Here is a 20,008-nt window from a genome sequence, read left to right on the forward strand (position 1 = left end):
GCCCTGGTGCCCCCCCTGGATTCGTTTCCAGCACCTCCACCTCTGTCTTACTCCATATTAGAAAAAAATAGATCTATCTTACTAAAACGACTCATCGTTACTAACATGTGGCTCGGGATCTAACAATGCAACACACACACACACACACACACACACACACACACACACACACACACACACACACACACACACACACACACACACACACACACTCCAGATGATTGGTGTTTCCAGCAGTTTGGGAGTCTGGGGGATTTTCGATGTGAGCTCATAGAGAGTGTGTGTGGGTGTGACGTTCAGTTTATTACTGCTGGATTGATGGTCATAGTAACTCAATAGCCCCATCTGTTGGGCGGGATGTTTTGGTGCATTGTCGTTTGTTTCTCCAGTTGGGCATGGTGGATAATTATTTTGCTTTGCTTTAAATTTCTTTTGTCTCTTTCCAATCAGTTTTCTGGTGATTGTTTCTATTCCTTCATTCCTTTTCTCCTTCTTCCTTTTATTTTTCCCTCTCATCAGTCTACGGTGCCTTGCTCATGGGTAGCATGACTGTCTAGCTCTACTGATCGCTGGATTTCTCTCCACGAGGCAGATCCTCTTACCCTTTTTTTTTCTACCCCAGATGTTCTTCAGGCCAGATAACTTGATCCAAGCTTGTTGCTATAGTGATTGACACTCAGTTAAACCAATCAATGGATAGCATTTACTGATTTCACTTATCTAATTATGCTTCTATGTACCTTTGATCAATGTCAACATATTGTTTTTCTCATTCTCTGTATCGTTCCATGAGTCCAATCATGTAGATTCTAAATTTTAGATTATCCAATTTGTCTACATACAAGCAGTATGAATGGCCACTAATGGCACCCGACAACCGTCTGATAGCTTTTGGAGTGATGCTAGGTGAGAGTGGGTGTCCCGTCCTTTTCCTCTGCCTCTCTAAACTCTTCTTTTCCACGTAGCTGAAGGAGTATGAACGCAGCAGACAGTCTAGCAGTACTGACGCTGCAGAGTGGACTGACGGGTCTGCAGCCAATCTAAACCAATCCTCAAACTGCAACGTAAGTATACCCCACCCCATTACCCAAAACCCCCGACCTCCCCCTATTTACCTCTTCTGACACTTACCTCAACCACTCTCACCTTTAAGTTTGATTTTTTTTTTTTAATCAAGGAGCTCTTAGAGGAGGATTGATGAACATATTGTGTAAAGTGTGTATTTATTCCTTGCGTTAAGTGGGTGTGTAATCGACCGGTTATAAACCAAGACTACTTTTCCTCAACCTCTCTTGCTTTCTCCCTTATGTTCCCGTTCTCTCTTTATGCTCCTCATTCATTGGCCACAGTGCAGTTTATCCTCTTTGGCACATACATTCTCTCCACCATGCCATGTACATTCTAATAATACGGGTGTTACCTCGATGAATCCTGGCCTATTGCTGACGTTGGTTTTCTTTTGCTGTCGAGAATTGACTGTCAGATTGAGAAATATGCTGTATTTCCTGTTACATTTTTTTCATTCATCATGTTAATCCTGTCATGGCATCTGCTTCATATGGAAATTTAGGTGGTTTACATTTCCATCAATCATGCATAGCCATAATTTGTTGAAAGCCAAGTTCAGAGTCGTACAGAATCTACCCAGAATCCCTTTTGTGAAGTGAGCTTTTGTTGGCGGTGATGTGTCAGCTGTGATCTATGGAGAGACGGTCTCCAAACTCCCCGACCTCAGGCTATAATTTGTGTTATGGAGCTGGAGCTCAGACAATTAGGGTACACTGGATGCAGGTTGGTGTTTGTCGGCAATCAGTCAGTCTCAGATCTGTTTTTTCTGTGCTTTGTGTTGACATGATGTTCAATTTTTAATGTAGGTCAGATCGGAAATAAATGCCGCCCTCTGATGGGTGCTTTCCAGCAGCTCTGGACTGTATGGCATCATATGGGAAGAGCATGCAGCATGCAGCCATATAGTCTTGGTCACGGACTTTTTTTATTTTTTCCCTCACAGGAAGTGAGTTTATCCAAACACAAAAATTCCTCCAAGAATTATTTCCAGCACATGTATATCACTTGCTTCTATTTCCATAATGGTCATTTCTTCTGAGTGAATGAATGCGCTTTGATGACAGAAATGCTCAACTCTCACAGTATCGTGTCTTAAATAAATATCTCTTCAATGTCAGTGATTTATTCAAACTCTAAATTAGGTTTATAAAAAAAAAAAAAAAGAGCTTCTCTCAGATCAGTGGTTTATATTAAAGTCTTCATCATGAATGTTGTTTTCCTTCTGGGTCAGCTTCCGTCTGGCCGTTTGATGTTTGGATTGCACATGAGTTTGTTGATCAGTTTAGAAATCTCGTGCCATTTTCCTGTCGGCAGTCACCCGCTTCCTGTGTGTCGATGATGAATTGATTGGTGGCGGTGATCGATTGGGTGAGGATGAGGAGTTGCTGCAGGAGCGTTGTTTAGAGAAACACGGTGCTCGGGTCTGGAGGCTGTGAAACAAATGCAAGAGCCAGAGGCAGAGAGGAAACAAGAGAGGGAATAAAAGAGAGGATAAAGACTTTGCACTTAACCCCAGGTCATCGAAAGGGGGGGGTTCTGTATTTTCCTTGCCCGAGTTCCAAAATTGTCTTCACGAAATACTGCTTCTCTGTTCGGGGCTCCTCCCATCCCCCCTAAACAACATGATGATGAATGGAATTAGGGCACTGAAATACTTTTCTGTGTGTGTCTGTCTAGATGCTACACACAGACCAGTAAATATAGATTACACACATGTGACTGTCATGTTTGCAGTATAAAATCTTTAGCTGTTCTGTGCGTTCCTCTGAGCCCCCCCCCCCCCCCCCCCAATGATCAGAGGCCACATTCCATGGCTGGCCATTAGAGATGTGGGGGCCAAGCCAGGGTCAGATGGGGCTCAAATGCTGGGATTGTTCTCCACGCACAACACGCCTTTTCTCTTTTAGCCGTGCAGCACGGCACATCCAAACAGCCCCTCATTCCTCACAGCCTGTTGCACGTACAGGCTGCGTCTGTGTCCGCCAGCGTGTGTCACAGCGACGCACGGATTATTCTGGATTGTGCATGCGTGAGAATGTGTTGGACGCACTGTGGATCCGTGGGGGCCCAATCTTGTCGGCCCATCGGATGCTAATGCAGGAAGCTGCACCGTGTTGTTTAAAATAAAGGGGTAAGTTTTGAATGGTTTGTGTGTTCTTTAGGTTGTTGATTGTCCCATTCTGTTTTTATGTGAGGGTGATGACAGTGATTTGTCTTTCTGTCGCTTAAACTGTGTCTTTAAAGTCGTGGGAATGATCCTCTGGAGGTGAAATAACATTTGTGGAAGTAGAATTGTTTCTTTGTTTTGTTTTTTTGTTTTTTTTTACGTAAGCCTTTCAGTCTTGTTTTATTTATGACCTCCAAAGTTTGGCCTGTTTTTCATGTGCATATCCTCCCCCCATTTATCTGGTCATTTGTGTGCACGGCTATCATCAGGACTGTGTTAACACTAGTATGTCATCACTTGTATACAATCTTTTGCTCTTTTTCTCCATCTAACATAGAAATAGTGGAATTAATAATATTGTTGAACTGAGCTCTCTCTGGTATTCCTCCTCTCAGGCTTTCTGCTCTTCAATCAGTTCTCTCTGACACAAACTGTTTTTTTTTTTGTATTTTTAGCATGAGGCTCCCTGCAGCTAGTGGAGTGGGGAGGGTTAGGTTTTGAATCTGGGGTATGAATCTGACAATCAAACACTTTAAACAGTTGCATTAGCTCAATCAGTGGCCAATAAAGACATGATAGTGTTTGAGAGAAGCAGAAAAGAGAGAGAATGTCATGAGGATGAATTCTCTCTAAAAGGCTGTGCATGCTGCAAAAATGGACTTTTGGCAATAGCAATCATTATGAAATGGAAAAAAAGGGACTTGTCAGCAGAATTCACCGACCACAGTATACAGAATTAATTGGTGAACGAGCATAGTGCTTCTTATTGGGATGATTTCTTCTTCTTTAAGCGGTTCCTTATTAGTGGTTGCAAGCGTAGAATTTTCCTCATTGTTGACGTGTCTCAGTTTTTACATCGGATGCATTTCCTGATGCAACCCGGCTCATTTATCTGTGCCTGGGACCATCATCGAGAATACGCTGGCACCCCCCATGTCTGGGGTACTTGGGATCATTTCAATTCATTTAAAGACAAATCAAGCCTCTTGACTTGTAAAACCAAATGAAGTCAGATTTTTCTGCACAAAAATGTGTGGAAAAGACCCGCAGGCTGGTGATGCTCTCATCTCTGATAGCCTTAGTGGGGTTTTTTGTTTTGTTGTGATTACAGTGAGGATGCTGAAATACAGCATGCTGTGTTTGATTGGCCAAAGAAACCAAATAATGTTGGAACATGTGGTTAAAACCTCTTTATCCAGCGCCTGTCCTGAAGGAGCCACCATTGTGGCCACGGCTGTGGGATCCAGCCCAGTGGCTGTCTGAGAGGTTTGGGCCGCCTGACAGAGGAGTTGTTTGTCAGAGGCCAAATGAATGGAAGTACCCCGGCACAGGGCTGCTGGGTAAATACAGAAGAACACCACAGAGTAAAGTGGAGGAAAAGTGAGAAAAAGTTTGGATGAATGATGCCCCGTGGTTCCATGAGCAATTACGCAAAAAGACTTGTAACGCTCACACACCTGGAGTTCCAAATGTTGCCAAAGTGGTATTAAGTGAAGACATCAAGACAAATCTGTTTAATCCAAGCAGGCACCGTGTTGTTAGCATCATCCTGTATGCGTGTCTAACTGCATGAAAGCTCCTCTTCCTCCTCGTCTTCAGCGCTGGAGCAGGGGAATACCTTCAATCATTTCAGCAGAGTTGAGCCATGCGGGCCTGTTTGTAAGCAGTGCGGTCATCCTCAACCCCACCACCAGCGGTTTGTGACCAGAGAGGTGCTGTTGCCGTGGAAACGCGTGGCAAATTGAAGCTCATTGAGTTGTTTTAGCTCCATAATAATGACAGTAATCCCTGCCAGACGATCTTTTAAGCCAAAGCTCATCTCATCAGCAGCATCATCATCATTACTACACGGACGCCGGAGTGAAACTTGTCACACACACGCCAACACAAACAATTTAAGGAGGATTTGTTTGCTTGTGTTTCAATTGGGAGAAGGATTTAGAAGTGTGTGACTGTTGTGAGAACTTACATTATTCACCCTTGTTTCCTTCTTATGCAGAGATTCTAAATCCAGCGACCATGCTGGGAAGCAGACATCCCATAACCATGACCATTCCATTTGCTCGGGAGTGAACTGCATTCCTGTTGTCTCCTGCATTTATAGTCATTTTTTAAAATAACTACTTCTTGTGGCTCATTTTTTCAGGAGATTCGTTCGTGCGATTTGTGTTCGGTATCTTCCATTTCTCACCTCACTAACTCTGACTCCATGCTTAACAATGTTCCCATCTGCCACATCTGTCACAGCATTTTAATCGTCTCGAAATATGTTTTTAGAAGCCTAGATGTCGTTTCCCATTACTTTTCATGTTAAAGTAATTCAAAACTTCTTTCTCGATCCATTTGTCATTCGGCTGTTGCACTTTCAAGCCCTTTCGTTTTACCATTCTTCCCGTTGTTTCTCCCATCAGTCACGTGAACAGTCGGATGAGGAGCAATCAGAGGACTCTGTGAAGTTCAAGCGCCTCCATAAACTTGTGAACTCCACGCGCCGCGTCAGGAAAAAGCTCATCAAGGTGGAGGAGGGCAAGAAACATGGATCTGAAGGTCAGCAACGTCCACGTTCTATCACATCACACACACATAGTCCAGTGCTAAACATTAACTGTACATTTGTTAGTTCATGCTTATGAGTTATCCTACTTTAAGGTCTGTGTAAATCACAGCATGTTAATAACATGGTAATAACATAATTGTATAATAATAACATGCTTCTAATTAAATATTAGTATGTAATTACCAAGTTATTACCATGTTTGCTTTGCATCACAGTTGCTATATCTGAGTAACTTTAGAGTGGCATGTATATAAAACAGGATGAACATGAGCTTCATCTGCTTCTATAAGTGAAACAAATTCAAAGTCAGCTGGAAATGTTATTTTTAAAATGTTATAATTATAAACTCTTGTCTTTCATAAGTTTTGCTCATTACTTTAAAGTTTAAAATGTGTTTCTGAAAATGTTCGACCCAACAGAAAAGTCAATGGAAGGTCAAAGAACAGATAGTATAGATCTACTTTTTCATCTCTCATGTTTTTTTTTTCTCTTTTATAGATTTTCTGAATTTGGAGGCACCCCTGACCTGTGAGGACAACAAAGCTCTATATACCGGTGTCTTAAAGAAGCCCCCTTTGCCCCAAGAGATCTCACTGCCTTCATCCACCCAGGATCAGCTCTCTGTGGATGGAGACACAGACAGTCTGACCAACTCTCCGTCTTCCAGCAGTCTGGACACCTGGTCTGGACACAAGCTGGTCAAAACCTTCAGCAAGTCTTCTAGCACTCACGGCCTCATCCGGCCCCCCAAGAGAACCCCGGTGGGCTCTGTTGGCCTGGGAGGCTCGATATCCGGCGTGGGAGGCAGTGGCTCTTCCTTCTCAGAGTTGGATGGCTGCGGATTGGACGACGAAGGAAAGCTGTCACGTTCCACAACTGACGGCGAAATGCGGAAGGCGCTGAGCTCCATCTCTCACGGGGTAAGTAGCAACGAGGCGCTCTTCGCCTACTATGGCCTCACCAAACCTCGCCCCAAGCCCCATGCCCACTCCCACCTCCTGATATCCCTGGATAATGGGCTTCAAGGCAGCCCCAAACAGCAACCAGCGAGCCGGCACCATGGCAGCTGGACGCACCGGAAACCCGACCCAAACTACGCCTACTCCACTAAGCACCTACTGTACCAACGCTCGCGCAACGCCAAGGCCCCTGTCTCCCCTCTGTCTGTCAACCCTTCTTCCCCTGCCCGCTGTGATGTAGCCAAATCAAAAGTTTTTGGAAGTGGGGGAGGAGGCTGGGTGTTCCCCTCACGCAGGCTCCGTGGTCGAACGGCGGTCAGCGAGCTGAACATCACCTATGTGGTGGAACGGAGCCTGTACGGTCACCTCAACTGGGCCCAGCTGGTCCGCCCAGTTACCCTCAGCCGCGCTGAGCGCCGCTGCCTGTTGGAGGAGGATCGCGAGGCAGACAGGAAGTGGGCGGCCAGTGTAGACCGCTGCACCAAGCGGGTGCTCTTGCGCATCCAGCAGAAGTCTGTGAGTTTAGCGGCGTAGTTCGAATCGACCGCCTCATGTGAGCAGGACTCGGTGCTTCAAAGTTGCAGAATAGCTCAAAGGTAGTAGGTGAAGGTAAAGGGAGTCATCAGCTAACAAAGATACATCCCAGGTGGAACGACTTTAACCTACCTGTTTAGTTTTGTCTCTGAGAGAAAGCCTGCTGAGTAGAACTAACGTATTGAAAAAAAAAAAGCATCTGTCACAGACCTAAATGCCCTGAGAGAAATGTCATCATCAGTGACCTTTAAGTGAATGCTTTTGGCTTTGAACCATTTTCATTTCAGCTAAATATTAATGGTCCTACGATGTGCAGTGGCCCCACACGGGAGGTTAAGTTACAGCGGAGGTTTTGTAAGTGCTTTTTTTTTTTTATATAAATGTCAGAGCCCTGAAGGATGCGTACACTCACAGATCCCTGTGGGCATTAAGGGATGTTGTACAAGCAAAAGCACTGCTCATCCTTAGAGCTGCACTGCATGTAGCCTCAGAAAACATTCAATGAGTGAACTTGTTAAATCCGGTTCAAGTGATTGCATTCATTCTTATCAGCTTTCATATAGGGGAAATATAGCAGGAAAAACAATTAAAACTCTAGTGGTTTTTCTGCGTGAGTGTAAATAGTGTGTATCAAGAGGAGTAGCAGCACAGACTCAAGGCGTTGATCTAGTGGAGCTATCCTGCAGCTTTGAGGATACCTAAATCCTATCGTGTTCTATTGATGTCACCGGAAGCCGCTCTCATCCAAAAAAAAAAAAACCTCCTTATCTCCACGTTTTCTGATGTTGCTTTTTGTCTTCTTTTTTGGCCCGTGCCTCTATAGCTGTAGTTATGAGTTATTTGAGTTACTTTTTCTTTCGTAGATGATCTCAAATCGACTTTTTTTTTTTTTTCTGGGTGCATGTTCATTCCATCGCACATCGTCATGACATTCAGAGTTTTTTGTTGTTGTTTTTTTTTTTTTTTTGGGGGGGGGGCGCCTCTTCAAAACATATCTGTTCTCCAAATTGTGCTTTTTTTCCCCCCGGGACGTTACGATGTGGACTGCAGGCATGGATATGGAATATAAAAGATGTTTTCTGAATGTGCGATGGCTTCTCGCCTTCCTTCTCTCCGTTAAGAAGCAAAGGAGGATTTCGTTCAAGAGCAGCACTTGAACTGAGAGTGTTGCTTTGGCACATGCATGTGAGCGTGTCTGTCTTCATATTTGAATGGGATCCAGTGCAGACCTCAAGCAGGACTGAAAAAGTCAAGCACAATTCAGCAATTAGATCATCTGGATCTCTTCTCCCTTTCATGTCACATCTCCCATTTGTGTCTATCCCCTTAAAACCGAGTCATGTCACCTGATTTTCTCAGCAGAAACAGTTTCCTCCTGATGAGAATAACATGTCAGCCCAAAGCAAACAACCTCTATGTTGTGCATGTTAAACTAAACACGTAGCGTCATGCATTGAATTTTTACTTGCACACTTCAAAAAAGGATGGATTTTACCAGATGTTTTCTCCATGGGTTCAATATGTAGCATCAGAGCTGCCCATTCTGTTTCCCCCTGCAGTCAGTTTAACACACACGTGCCTCAGACCACTCTTAAAAAGAAGAATTCATGTCAGGGTTTGTGCTACATCATGTCTATTGGCTGTTGACGGTCCTGTATGACATCACGCCCCCCCCCCCCATGTAAACACAATCCATATACCCATGTACATTAATCAGACCGTTGCCTGTGTCGTGCCAAGCATGAATCACTTATTGGTCGTTCCTCAGTGGGTGTGGATGCAGAGTTTTCCGTACCGTGACTTTCTCAATGTGACTCATTTGATTGTATTTTGGCTCCCCTGCAGAGAACATGCAGTTTCGGAGGCTTCGACCTGTCCAATCGTTCTCTGCATGTGGTCAATGCCGGCTCAGATGCCAACGTAAGTGCTCACAAATTAAAAAAAGGCTGTGTTGAAAAGCACGGGCTGCACTCCCCTGTCACACTATATCACCTTTCTCTGCTGCTTTCACTGCATGTTTATGTGATCTCCCCACCTTTTGACCTCTCCTTGTCCCTGCCCTCTCCTTCCTGTCCTCCCTCTCGTCACAGAATAAAGAGCAGGAGGCCATATACAGGGAAGTGGTCAAGTCCCCCACCACGTCTCGGATCTCGCTGGGCAAGAAGGTCAAGTCGGTCAAGGAGACCATGAGGAAACGCATGTCGAAGAAATACAGCAGCTCATTGTCTGAGCAGGTTAAACATCCGCACACCTGGACACACACACACACACATACGTAGAGGGTTCATATAACATTAACTTTGTGTCAAATGAGGCGGATATAAACTCAGTCAAACCTTTATTTAAAATGAGGCAGGTAAGGTATAAACACACACCCCCCCGCCCCCCAATGCACACATTACGCTTTTAACACTTAAAACGGCGAGCCAGGCACAGTGGAAAGAAGAAACACTCCCCATGTTCTGCAAGCATTTAGAGGATATTTTGCAATGTAAGCCACATATTCTGTCCACAGGCTGCGAGTGGGTGGGAGTATTTGTGTTAGTTACAGAATAAACAGAGAGCACTAAAACACACACACACACACACACACACACACACACACACACACACACACACACACACACACACACTTGGATTGGGCTCCGCTCTGCTCTCCCTGGGCCCAGTGTGTAGGGTGGGGTGTGTAGTTTCTACTGAGCTCATACAGTGATGCAAATCACCCCGAGGCTCGCTGTCTGAGGCAATGGAGACTGGAAGTGTGAGGGAGTGTGAAGGCTGCCTCGTCTACCTTGGCCTAGTTTCCGTGGGCATCCACAACAGTCCAACACGTCTGATTGCATCCCTCAGAAAGTGTCATTAATGCACGTTAATCTGTTCCCCGTGGTGGTTTCAGCTCAGAACCTCATGTCAAGGTGAAGGTTTTGTAGTTGGGTAAGAGCAGATAAAAATTAGCAGCCTTGTCTGCATGTGTCTTTGGTCATTTTATAGACCACAGTGCCACCTGGTGGTGAAGTGGTTGTTATAGCATGTTAACCCATGTTCAAGAATTACTACTTTTTCAACTAGAAAAGAAATTAAAAAACACAAAGTTTAAACAATTCAGTGCAAATTAGTAAGTTCATATTTACTTTAGTAGTATACCACTTAGAGGATCATTACATCTGTGACTTTTTGTTTTACTATCATGTTCAGGCTGTGCATGAGACAGTGACACATCCATAAGTGTGGTTAAATAGGCTGGAGGCTTTATACTGGCTTCATTTGTTGAACATTTTTACACAATAAAATAAAAATAGTGAGTTTATTTTTTTCCGAGAGATTAATGCCTTCTTCATGAGATTTTAAATTGAAAACACGATTAAAATCTTACTTACATTTGAACCGCACGTGTCCCTGTTTCCTATGAGACATAAAAATGACTGACGTTCATCTCTCCTCCCTCTATTCTTCCATGTTTTATGCACTCTGCAACCTCTCCTTGCTATTTTCCCTTTGTGTCATCTCATTATCCATCTGCATATGTCCCCCTCATTCTGTGTCTTTTTAGTCCAGTCCGGAAGGAGCCCCCGGTTCCCCTCAGTCCCCCCAGCCTGACATGGACACCCTGGAGAAGCCAAAGCTGAAGGCCGGAGGCTCAGTGGAAAGTCTGCGCAGTTCACTCAGCGGACAGAGTTCAATGAGTATGATGATAACCACACGTCTTTTTCAAGACCGATATTTTTTAATGAGTGTAAATATTTATAACTTGTTGCCTAACATTATCCTTTGTGAACCATGCTTCAGACTAAATGGGGAGAGCATCATTACTGCTCACTGTCAATTCTGTCAAATGCATACACATGACTTAAGCTGAGCAAATATAGCATTACATTTATTCCAAGTAGGATTTAGTGGTGAGATCACATTCAATCTCAGCAGCGCCGCAGATGAGCCCTCACAGTTTTCTAGTGGGGTTATCCTCTAGGGGGATTTTATCTCATTACAGTTCCTGACTACTTCAAGCTACCAGTCCCATCATGTGTTTGTGGTCCCTCCATCTTTGGAGCTCAGCACACATGACAACTTGGCCTTCTTACAGCGACTCTAAACTATACAACATGCTCACGAGTCCACAGGCAGACATATGGGAATGATTATGTTGGAAGTTTTGCCTCTCTGATTCCCAGCGGCCAATGATTTCAGCAGCCGGCCTGAGATGCAGACAGAAATATGCAGCGAATACTGAGGGGTTTAGAATGTTCTTAAAGTTTCATGCCTGGTTCAGACACAAAAGTGTAGAAATAAAATGACAAAATAAAATCAAGATAAATGTATTCTATTTCTCACTAATAAGAAGGAAACCTATTTTTTCCCCCCTTAACAACAGGAGACGACTGACAGCTTTACACACACCCATTTTATATTTGTTGTCAACCTCCGTGTGTGTTTGTGTCCAGGCGGTCAGACTGTGAGCACAACCGACTCGTCAGCCAGTAACAGAGAAAGCGTGAAGTCGGAGGATGGCGATGACGAAGAGCCGCCCTACAGGGGACCGTTCTGCGGCCGTGCCCGGGTCCATACGGACTTCACCCCCAGCCCTTACGACACAGACTCCCTCAAGCTGAAGGTAAAGCGCAGTATGTCACGTGGAAATGATTGTGGAACACTAAATTCACTTGACTGCACAGGTCAGTTCCCTTTAAACCCCAGAAATCCGTGTTACAGTTTACAATTTCGGAGCAACTTTATAGATATGATGAAAATTCCTAAAACATTTTTACGTCTACAAATTTAAAAAGAATATTCTGAATCATCTTTTCCCGCTTTGCTGTCATTGTGGGGTTTTTTGTTTTTTTTTCCAGCGCGGTGATGTGATCGACATTATCAGTAAGCCACCAATGGGAACATGGATGGGCCTGTTGAACAACAAAGTGGGCACCTTCAAGTTTATCTATGTGGACGTGCTGATTGAAGAAGAGGAGAAACCCAAAAGGCCTGTGAGGAGGAGGAGGAAGGGCCGACCACCAAAGCCCACGTCAGTGGAGGAACTGCTGGAGCGCATCAACCTCAAGGTAGATTAGAAAGTCTGATAGCTTTTGCACAAGGATTGCATCCGGTACTGAATGTGCTAGATTTATGGTGGCAGGTCAAAAAATATTTTTTTAGTTGCATTAAAGTTTAGTCAACGTGAACGCAGCAGTGATGGGTCCAGCTGCAGAAACTCCCACCCATCTGGGTTCGTGAATGAGAGAAATCATAACTCGAGAGATAACAATATTTTTTTCCAGCCAAGTTTCTTCAAAACACATTTGCAGACAAGCAGAGATAAACATAGTGTCAGCAATTACAGGCTGCACAGCCTCTAGATTGTTTGATCTCTCACCGACACACAAACATCTTCACCCACATTCTCACAACCACACCCCATAAACACAAGTTGCGTCTTTCATCAAGGCCTACGCGTCGCTGTGAGCTTCATATCGCCCCCTCCCACTCGTGCAGACAGAGGGCCCCGGCTCCCCAGATACACAAAATTGACTCTGTGGATTTTCCTGTTCCGTATTTGGGTATTTGGTCGGCAGCCAAGAGGAAGATTACAGATTTGCAAGTTTTACAGGTGTTTTATTTTGTGAAAAAAGCCCACCCAACACCCCCACCTCAGCCATCACCAGATCCCTGTTGTTGGCAGGTTATGATCAGATAAATAGAACATTTGTTACATTAATTTAAGTTGTAAATCTTTTGGTCAGTAATAGCTTTTATTTTTCGATATTTTAAATTTAGAAGGAGACTTTTTTGTGACAATAATTGAACGATCATCACATGATTTCTGTGGTGTAAATATTTTCCTTTTATCTGGTTTCTGTCTTTTGTTCATCTCTATTAAACTAGATCGAGGTACCTCTGTTTTAAAAGTATTTTATCGGGATCATTTCTACTTTTCCATTCTCTACTCGAGGGGTTTTTGGAGCTGCTTGTGTCAGAACTTAGTCAAGTGAGAGAAGTGTAAATCTCCACACAATAGATTATCTGTCAGATGCTCTTTGGGTTTGAAGCTTGTTTGAGTTTTTCATCTGGCCGTAAAGACAGAGGATGCTGTGAGTCAGAGGTGGTCCTTTGTTTAGTCCCGCATCACCCAGCAGAAACAGAACACAGACACACAGCTCCACACCGGTGTAATTGATGGCTTCGCTGGTGACACACAGTCTATGTATTTTTCCAACTAAGTGTGCAGGTCATAGACACATGGAGTCCAGCACAATGTGTTCTGAATGTGTTGAGTGCATCAGTGCATGCTGCTCTTGCACAGAGAGCATGTACTGTAGGTTTGTCATTTTGTTCAGCATGTGTCATGTCTCAGAAGCACCGTGGTTCTTTGTGTTGGTGTGTAAAGCTTTTTTGTCTGTGGTCGAAGAGCACTTTCTTGTAATCCTTCCACCTTCGGCGCTTCCCGTTCCTGCTCTGCGTTGGTGGGATTCCCTTCAATCATGATGTTTGCTGCCTCTAAAGTTTGGGATTGTTGGCCATTGCACTCCATATTAGCACTTAGTTTGTGCAACTAACTCATGAATCTCTTTGGAAGTAACTTTTACATAACTGTCAACACAAACAGACATACTAAGCCTTCTGGACAGCTTACTCAACCATAACTCAACAAGCCATGTTTTCGATTGTTGGATGAGGCCAGCAGTGCATATTTGGATCTACGCTCTTAAAAATTCACAGAGTAGATAAGAATCAGTTGTCTCAAATCACATTTGAATTAGTTACTTTTCTTAGCTTCTCAAAGAAAGCTTTTAAACTCCTTGGATTTCTGTATTTTGCAGGAACACATGCCCACTTTCCTGTTCAATGGTTATGAAGACCTGGACACGTTCAAGTTATTGGAAGAAGAAGACCTGGATGAGCTGAACATAAAAGATCCTCAGCACAGAGCCGTGCTGCTCACCGCTGTGGAGCTGCTACAGGAATATGACAGTAAGGACAAACACACACACACACACACACACACACACACACACACACACACACACACACACACACGAAATACATGATTAACGACACACACACAGGTGATGCCTCCAAGTCAGTGAAACTATCTGGCAGGATATCACCTGGGGTGTTGTTGAGGGGTTAATCTCTGAATTAATATCCTGGTTCCTGCCCCAGTGTTCTGCATGTATAAATGTATGTATATATGTATGTATGTATGTATGTATGTATGTATGTATGTATGTATGTATGTATGTATGTATGTATGTATGTATGTATGTATGTATGTATGTATATACAGAACACTGATGAAAATGGGTAAATTCTTTATGGTAATATAACTACACTCATTTCCCAAACATTAATCTCAGCCAGCTATCATACAATCATCTTTTGGTGTGAAAGATAAAACAAAAGTGAAGCGGATGTAAGTCATGCCTCCACTCCTGATCCCGACCATGTTTGTGTATTTTTCAGGCAGCAGTGACCCCGAGCGCAGCGGCCTGTCGGGCTCCCAGGAGAAGCTGCTGTCGGAGGGTCAGGACCTGGTAGGAGACTCCCCTCGAGACTCCGGCTGCTACGAGAGCAATGAGAATCTGGAGAATGGTAATACTGGCTTTATGTAGTCTAGGCCACCATTACCCAACATCCTCTGGGAGTTAGTCTTGTACAGATCTAGTTTTATCTAGTCCGTAGTGCCACAGTGACTGCTATTCCTCCTTCCTCTGGCATCTTCCTCCTCTTCTCCATCTCTCGCCGTGCTTCTGCAACACCCTACCCATGTCTCCCCTCTGGACCACCTCCTGTCAGTCCACCAGAACCTCACACCTTTGCTCCACTAGCAGAGAAAGAACCTCAGTATTACATCACACTTTAAGTTCTACTATCTTCCTACTTTCTTCACCATTCTTTCCATCTCATAGGCAATCTCTATCGTCACTGCCAAAGTCCAGTTGTAACTGGGAGGGAGGCTGGTCCAAGACCACTAAGCCTAGTCCACACCTCAATGCTGGGAGCACAGAGGGAGAAATTCTCCCCATTGCACAGACCTGTTCTGATCAGAACAATCTCACTGCCCAGTCACCAGCTGAGTGTCCCAGCTCTTCCACCTGTGGATGCCAGGCTAATAGAAGGATGTGGAGAGGATGACTGTGGGCCCACAAAGTGTTTATTTTAAGTGTTTTTAAGGAGAATAGCGTGCTTTAGGTTTGCCTGTGTTTTGTGGTGGTTATTTAAACTGATAAGGTTGTTTTTTTTATATAATTGGCTGAAAAGATCAAGAGAGATATTTACATGTAATATCTTTTTTTTTTAAATCATTTAGTTTGTCACTTTCATTGTGTTAATAGTCACCATGATGCAAAAATCATACTGTATATGCCTTAAAAGATGTGGGTGAAATTATTTTTAAAATGTAGTGCAAAGATTGTAAAAGAGGCTTAATCTGTGAAATTATTTTTTTTCTTTAATTTAAGGCGCTTTCCTTCTGCATATGACTGTATTCTTTTCTCCACACATTCTTTTTAACAGCTCCTTAAGCAATAAATCACTGCTTCTCTCTTTAACTGCTGGCTTCCAGTGCAGCTACTTTGAGACTTATTTGTGTTTCTGTGTGTGTGTGTGTGTGTGTGCACGTGTGTGTGTGTGTGCGTGTGCGTGTGTGTATGTGTATGTGTGTGTGCGTGTGTGTGTGTGTGCTATGCCACAGCAAACATTTAAGTTGTGGATAGAAGGGACTGCTTGCTTTATTTTGATCTTTTTTCTGTCTGTTTTTCCCGCCGTGCCACTGACGACTGTTTAACTAGCAGCTTAACATTTAGCCAGCAATTCTTTTTCCAGTTTCAGGGTTCCACAGTTTTGACTTTTTGGAAATTGAAAAGTCAATGTTTTGTTACTGTGTGTTGATGAATATTTATTAATCTAGAGAATTGGCAAAGCAAAACATTTTAATGAGAGTTGAATAAAATCATTCCATGTTCTATTTTTTCTGAGGAAAGCCATCACTGTGACGTCCTGAATCTGTGCATTATTTAGTCAGTCTTTTTCTAGTATGCAAATGTCTGGTCAGGTCTTCTGGAAGTGTAAATATCCCTCATCATAAGAAGATTTCTCAAATCCTTTAAAATCTTTTTAGTTTCGTAAGATTTAGTAAATTGAGCACTGCAGATTTCAGTATAACATCTTGTTGCTCATATATATTATATCCGCTTACATTTAATTGGCCACACTGTAGGCAAAAACACATGGTATAGGAGCCGTTATTTCATGACATCCCATCTATGGAACTGTTTTTACATCATCCCACCATTGAAATTCGTTGGCGAGCTGCACTCTGTGGCACACATCCATTTCATTCATCCCTTTCTCTCTGTAAACCAGGGGATAGATGGTAAGTTGCTTCAGTCATTTGTTCCAATGTTTGCAAACTATCCTCTCCAGATATCTTTATTTGGGATCGCTGCTATAACAACAAATCAGCCAGTTTGGTCACAATTCAAAGACGTTATCATATCCAAGTGGCACTTCATCTCTGCTTTCTACAAAAACATTTGTTTTTGCCTGTGGCTTACAGATAATAGCTTTGCTTTGACAGACTTGTAAAGAATAATTAATATGGTGAATGATGCAAGAAAAAAAGTACGATCCAAGTTTGATGTTTTATGTCGCCCCGCCACAGATAATGTTTCTTTACGATCTCTAAAGCAATGTGTTTCACCTTTGCCAGAATTTAAAAAAAATAAAGATTACAAAATAATGTGGACTGAAAGCAGCCAGGAAATATCATATGCAGTTTATTAATATAACTGTGACATGTTTATTTCATTAAAAGTTCAGAATTCATTGTCATTGTTATCCTTCTCTAAAAAGAGGGAAACACTTTCCACAGAAGTGGAATTTAGATAGACCAGACTTGAAAAGTCAACGTTTCAATTAAAAGAGGACAAACGTTTTTATTTTCCAGGTAAAAGCAGGAAAGTTACCCGTTCCAGTCATTCTTCAGCAGGCCTCCGGTCTCCAGACTACCCCACCCTCCCTATGACCTTTTCAACCGAGGCTCTGCAACAGAACAGTAAGAACCAGCGAACAAAGTTCCCAAAAAGCTTCTTCATCAAACCTTCCCTGAAGGGTTTCAACCTGCTTGGGCTACGCAAAACCCCAAAACAGCCCCCGATCCTGGCTAGTCGCAGCTGTGAGGACCTGGATGGGCCCCTGCAGCCCTCGGGGCCCTGGAAACGCTCCCACTCCCTAGGAGATCTGCACTGGGAGCAAACCCAAGAGCAGAAGGATCTGGGTGTGGAACTTAAACTCACCAAGGAGAGACCCAAATCTGGCAATAGCAGTCCCACCAAGGTCTGTGGAGATGAAGGCTCCTTGTCCCAGAATGGGACCCCAACAGTTAGCCCAAAAGTCAAGTCAGACAGACCGCCCGTGCCCTCTCAGTTGCCTCTTCTCCCTCCTTGCCGCACAGCTCACTCCCCGCCAGATCCCATCTTCTGTCCTACTCCAACTCCCCCTGAGGCTAATGCTAGGGTCATCCGGACTCACCCCAAAAAGCCCCCAGTCCCACCTCCTGTTCCTGCCAAGAAGTCTAAGGAAAGACTAGCCAACGGCCTACGTCACCCTCCTTTCTCTCTGCCCTCTTCACCGTCTCCCACCCCCTCCCCTACCCACTCCCTCACCCGCTCTCACCCCAACAGCCCTATAATTCGCAGCTGCAGCCCCAAACCCCCTGCTCTGCCTGCCAAGACTCCAAGCACCCCCACCAGCCCATGTGCCTCAGCATCCGCCTCACCCCCAAGCGAGGAGTCAGGTACTCCTCCAGCAGTGCATCCTCCATGGCTGTTGGATTTAGGGGGCAAAGTGGCTGTTTCAAGGAAAGCTTCCCATTCCAAGATGAGTCCTGACCTGCTCACCCTCCTGGAACAACGTTTGGAAGCTGAGGGCATCGATCTCACAGAGGAGCCTTACTCTGACAAGGTTAGCAAAGGGACATTAATCAAAACTTAAAGCGAGGAAAATCTGAGTTTAGATTACATAATACTTTAAGACTAACACCGCGTTTTGAGGAAGACAGAGTACACTGAGTATTCAGTTGTGTCTTAAAACATTATTTAAAGATCCTGACATCAAGACAAATTCAAAGACGTTCAAACTTAATTTGTCCAACAATGTATAACTCTGAACATTTTGCGCACAGTTGGTTTTGTGTTGAACATACTGTACCCGCTAGAAGAAATAGAGATGTGATAAGAAGACGTACTAAAACATATAATATTAGCCAACAGATAATATAAAGTATTTTACATACAAGTCATATTTCCAGGGTCATGAGCAATCAGGGCTCCTAGACACCTTGTGGTAAGTCTATATCTGGCAACAGGGTTTTGTGTTTTATTCTCATAGCATGCGTGACTTAACTTTGAATCCCGATTACTGTGTTTAAACTAACAACACATGAAACTTGCTTTGGAACTCATTTAGTTTAAAAATAGAGACATCCAGTTTTGGGTTTTTTTGTGCACAGAAACCTTTTTGTATCCAAACACACTTGTAAGTGCGGGAGTGGGTGTTTGTGTTTTGACAATAGTAAAAGATTTTGCCTGGAGCTGAGAGAAAGTCTGCGGGCTGAATCTTGCTGTGATGCGGTTCAGACTGTTACGTTTATGAACCGAATCTTGCTGAAGGCAGACGGAGTTGTAAAACCTTCTGCTTCTTGCCAGACCCCAAGCTGGGCCCCATTAACATGATGGAGCCCCAAGACTAGGGGGAAAACAACACTCATTCAAACATTCAGACACAACAAGGGATGAGTTTAAAAGTATGCATGAGACCACAACACAACTTTGCTGGATCCACATTAGTCCTGAGTAGATTGGCAGAGACACACTGTTACTGACGCAGCAACATGTAGGGTTGGAGTGCGCTCAAGCATAAATAGATAATCACTTAAAATAAGCATCGAATGATGATATAAGTGAGAAACTCAGCAAATGTTTACTGATATTTGGAACATTTTTTTTATTGGTTGGTGTTTAAACACCAAAGTAGCAAGACATTTGTTATATTTTAATAAATGGAGAAAGAGCATTAATAAAAAAAAATACTGCTTCCTAAAACAAGGCTATTAAAAGTAAGTCTGAGATATTTTTTATACAAGGCCCTTTTATTATGAGTAGGGATAAAATCAATTTATTGTACATCTGCCTGAAGATCTCTATTCTTTCTCGAGATAACCCCAGTAGTTAGACTTGTATGACCCTGTCTCTATCCACTTCCACCTCCCCTTCATCCTCAAAAGGTACCCACTTCTCTTCAGCCAACCGAAACCAAAGCCTTGTTGGAAACCTTCCACTGGTCCAGGTGTCGGTACAAAGAGAGAGAGAGGATAAGAAAACATAAAAAAATGTTGAGCAGGGTTTTGGTGCTCTGATTTATCCCTTGTAATGTCACTGCATACTAATTTCCTCTTTTTTGAAACCATAGATTTATGGCTTCTACATGGTTTAAATATATTCCTTTTATATTATGGTCAGATTTAATGGTTATGTCCTCTTCTCTACCTCAGCATGGTCGATGTGGCATCCCCCAGCCACTGGTGCAGCGTTATTCTGAGGACTTGGAGCAGTCTGTCAAGGATGTGGCCTCCACCATGGACCAACTTAGAGTCAAAGAGCTCCGTAAACAGCACCGCATGGCTGTAAGGAACAATGTTGTTTTGGAGCCATTTTTTTTTAGTTTTAGATGTAT

At 43.5% G+C, this 20,008-nt stretch overlaps 1 protein-coding gene across 5 annotated transcripts in view; it reads left to right on the top strand.

Annotated features, from left to right (window-relative positions):
* sash1a (SAM and SH3 domain containing 1a) overlaps positions 1 to 20,008 on the top strand; it is a 149,697-nt gene that overhangs the window by 126,885 nt on the left and 2,804 nt on the right. For 4 of the 5 annotated variants that reach the window (XM_068341934.1, XM_068341938.1, XM_068341936.1 and 1 more), the window contains exons 8-19: positions 966 to 1,064; positions 5,647 to 5,782; positions 6,291 to 6,712; positions 9,131 to 9,205; positions 9,376 to 9,519; positions 10,836 to 10,968; positions 11,725 to 11,894; positions 12,130 to 12,339; positions 14,095 to 14,245; positions 14,738 to 14,866; positions 17,223 to 18,238; positions 19,827 to 19,958. In XM_068341934.1, the coding sequence (XP_068198035.1) occupies positions 966 to 1,064; positions 5,647 to 5,782; positions 6,291 to 6,712; positions 9,131 to 9,205; positions 9,376 to 9,519; positions 10,836 to 10,968; positions 11,725 to 11,894; positions 12,130 to 12,339; positions 14,095 to 14,245; positions 14,738 to 14,866; positions 17,223 to 18,238; positions 19,827 to 19,958 (2,817 nt within the window). The remainder of the gene's footprint in view (positions 1 to 965; positions 1,065 to 5,646; positions 5,783 to 6,290; positions 6,713 to 9,130; positions 9,206 to 9,375; positions 9,520 to 10,835; positions 10,969 to 11,724; positions 11,895 to 12,129; positions 12,340 to 14,094; positions 14,246 to 14,737; positions 14,867 to 17,222; positions 18,239 to 19,826; positions 19,959 to 20,008) is intronic. The other variant, XM_068341935.1, reaches the window with a different exon arrangement.

Source organism: Antennarius striatus, chromosome 19 (assembly GCF_040054535.1).
Source record: "Antennarius striatus isolate MH-2024 chromosome 19, ASM4005453v1, whole genome shotgun sequence".
In the NCBI taxonomy this organism is placed as follows: domain Eukaryota; kingdom Metazoa; phylum Chordata; class Actinopteri; order Lophiiformes; family Antennariidae; genus Antennarius; species Antennarius striatus.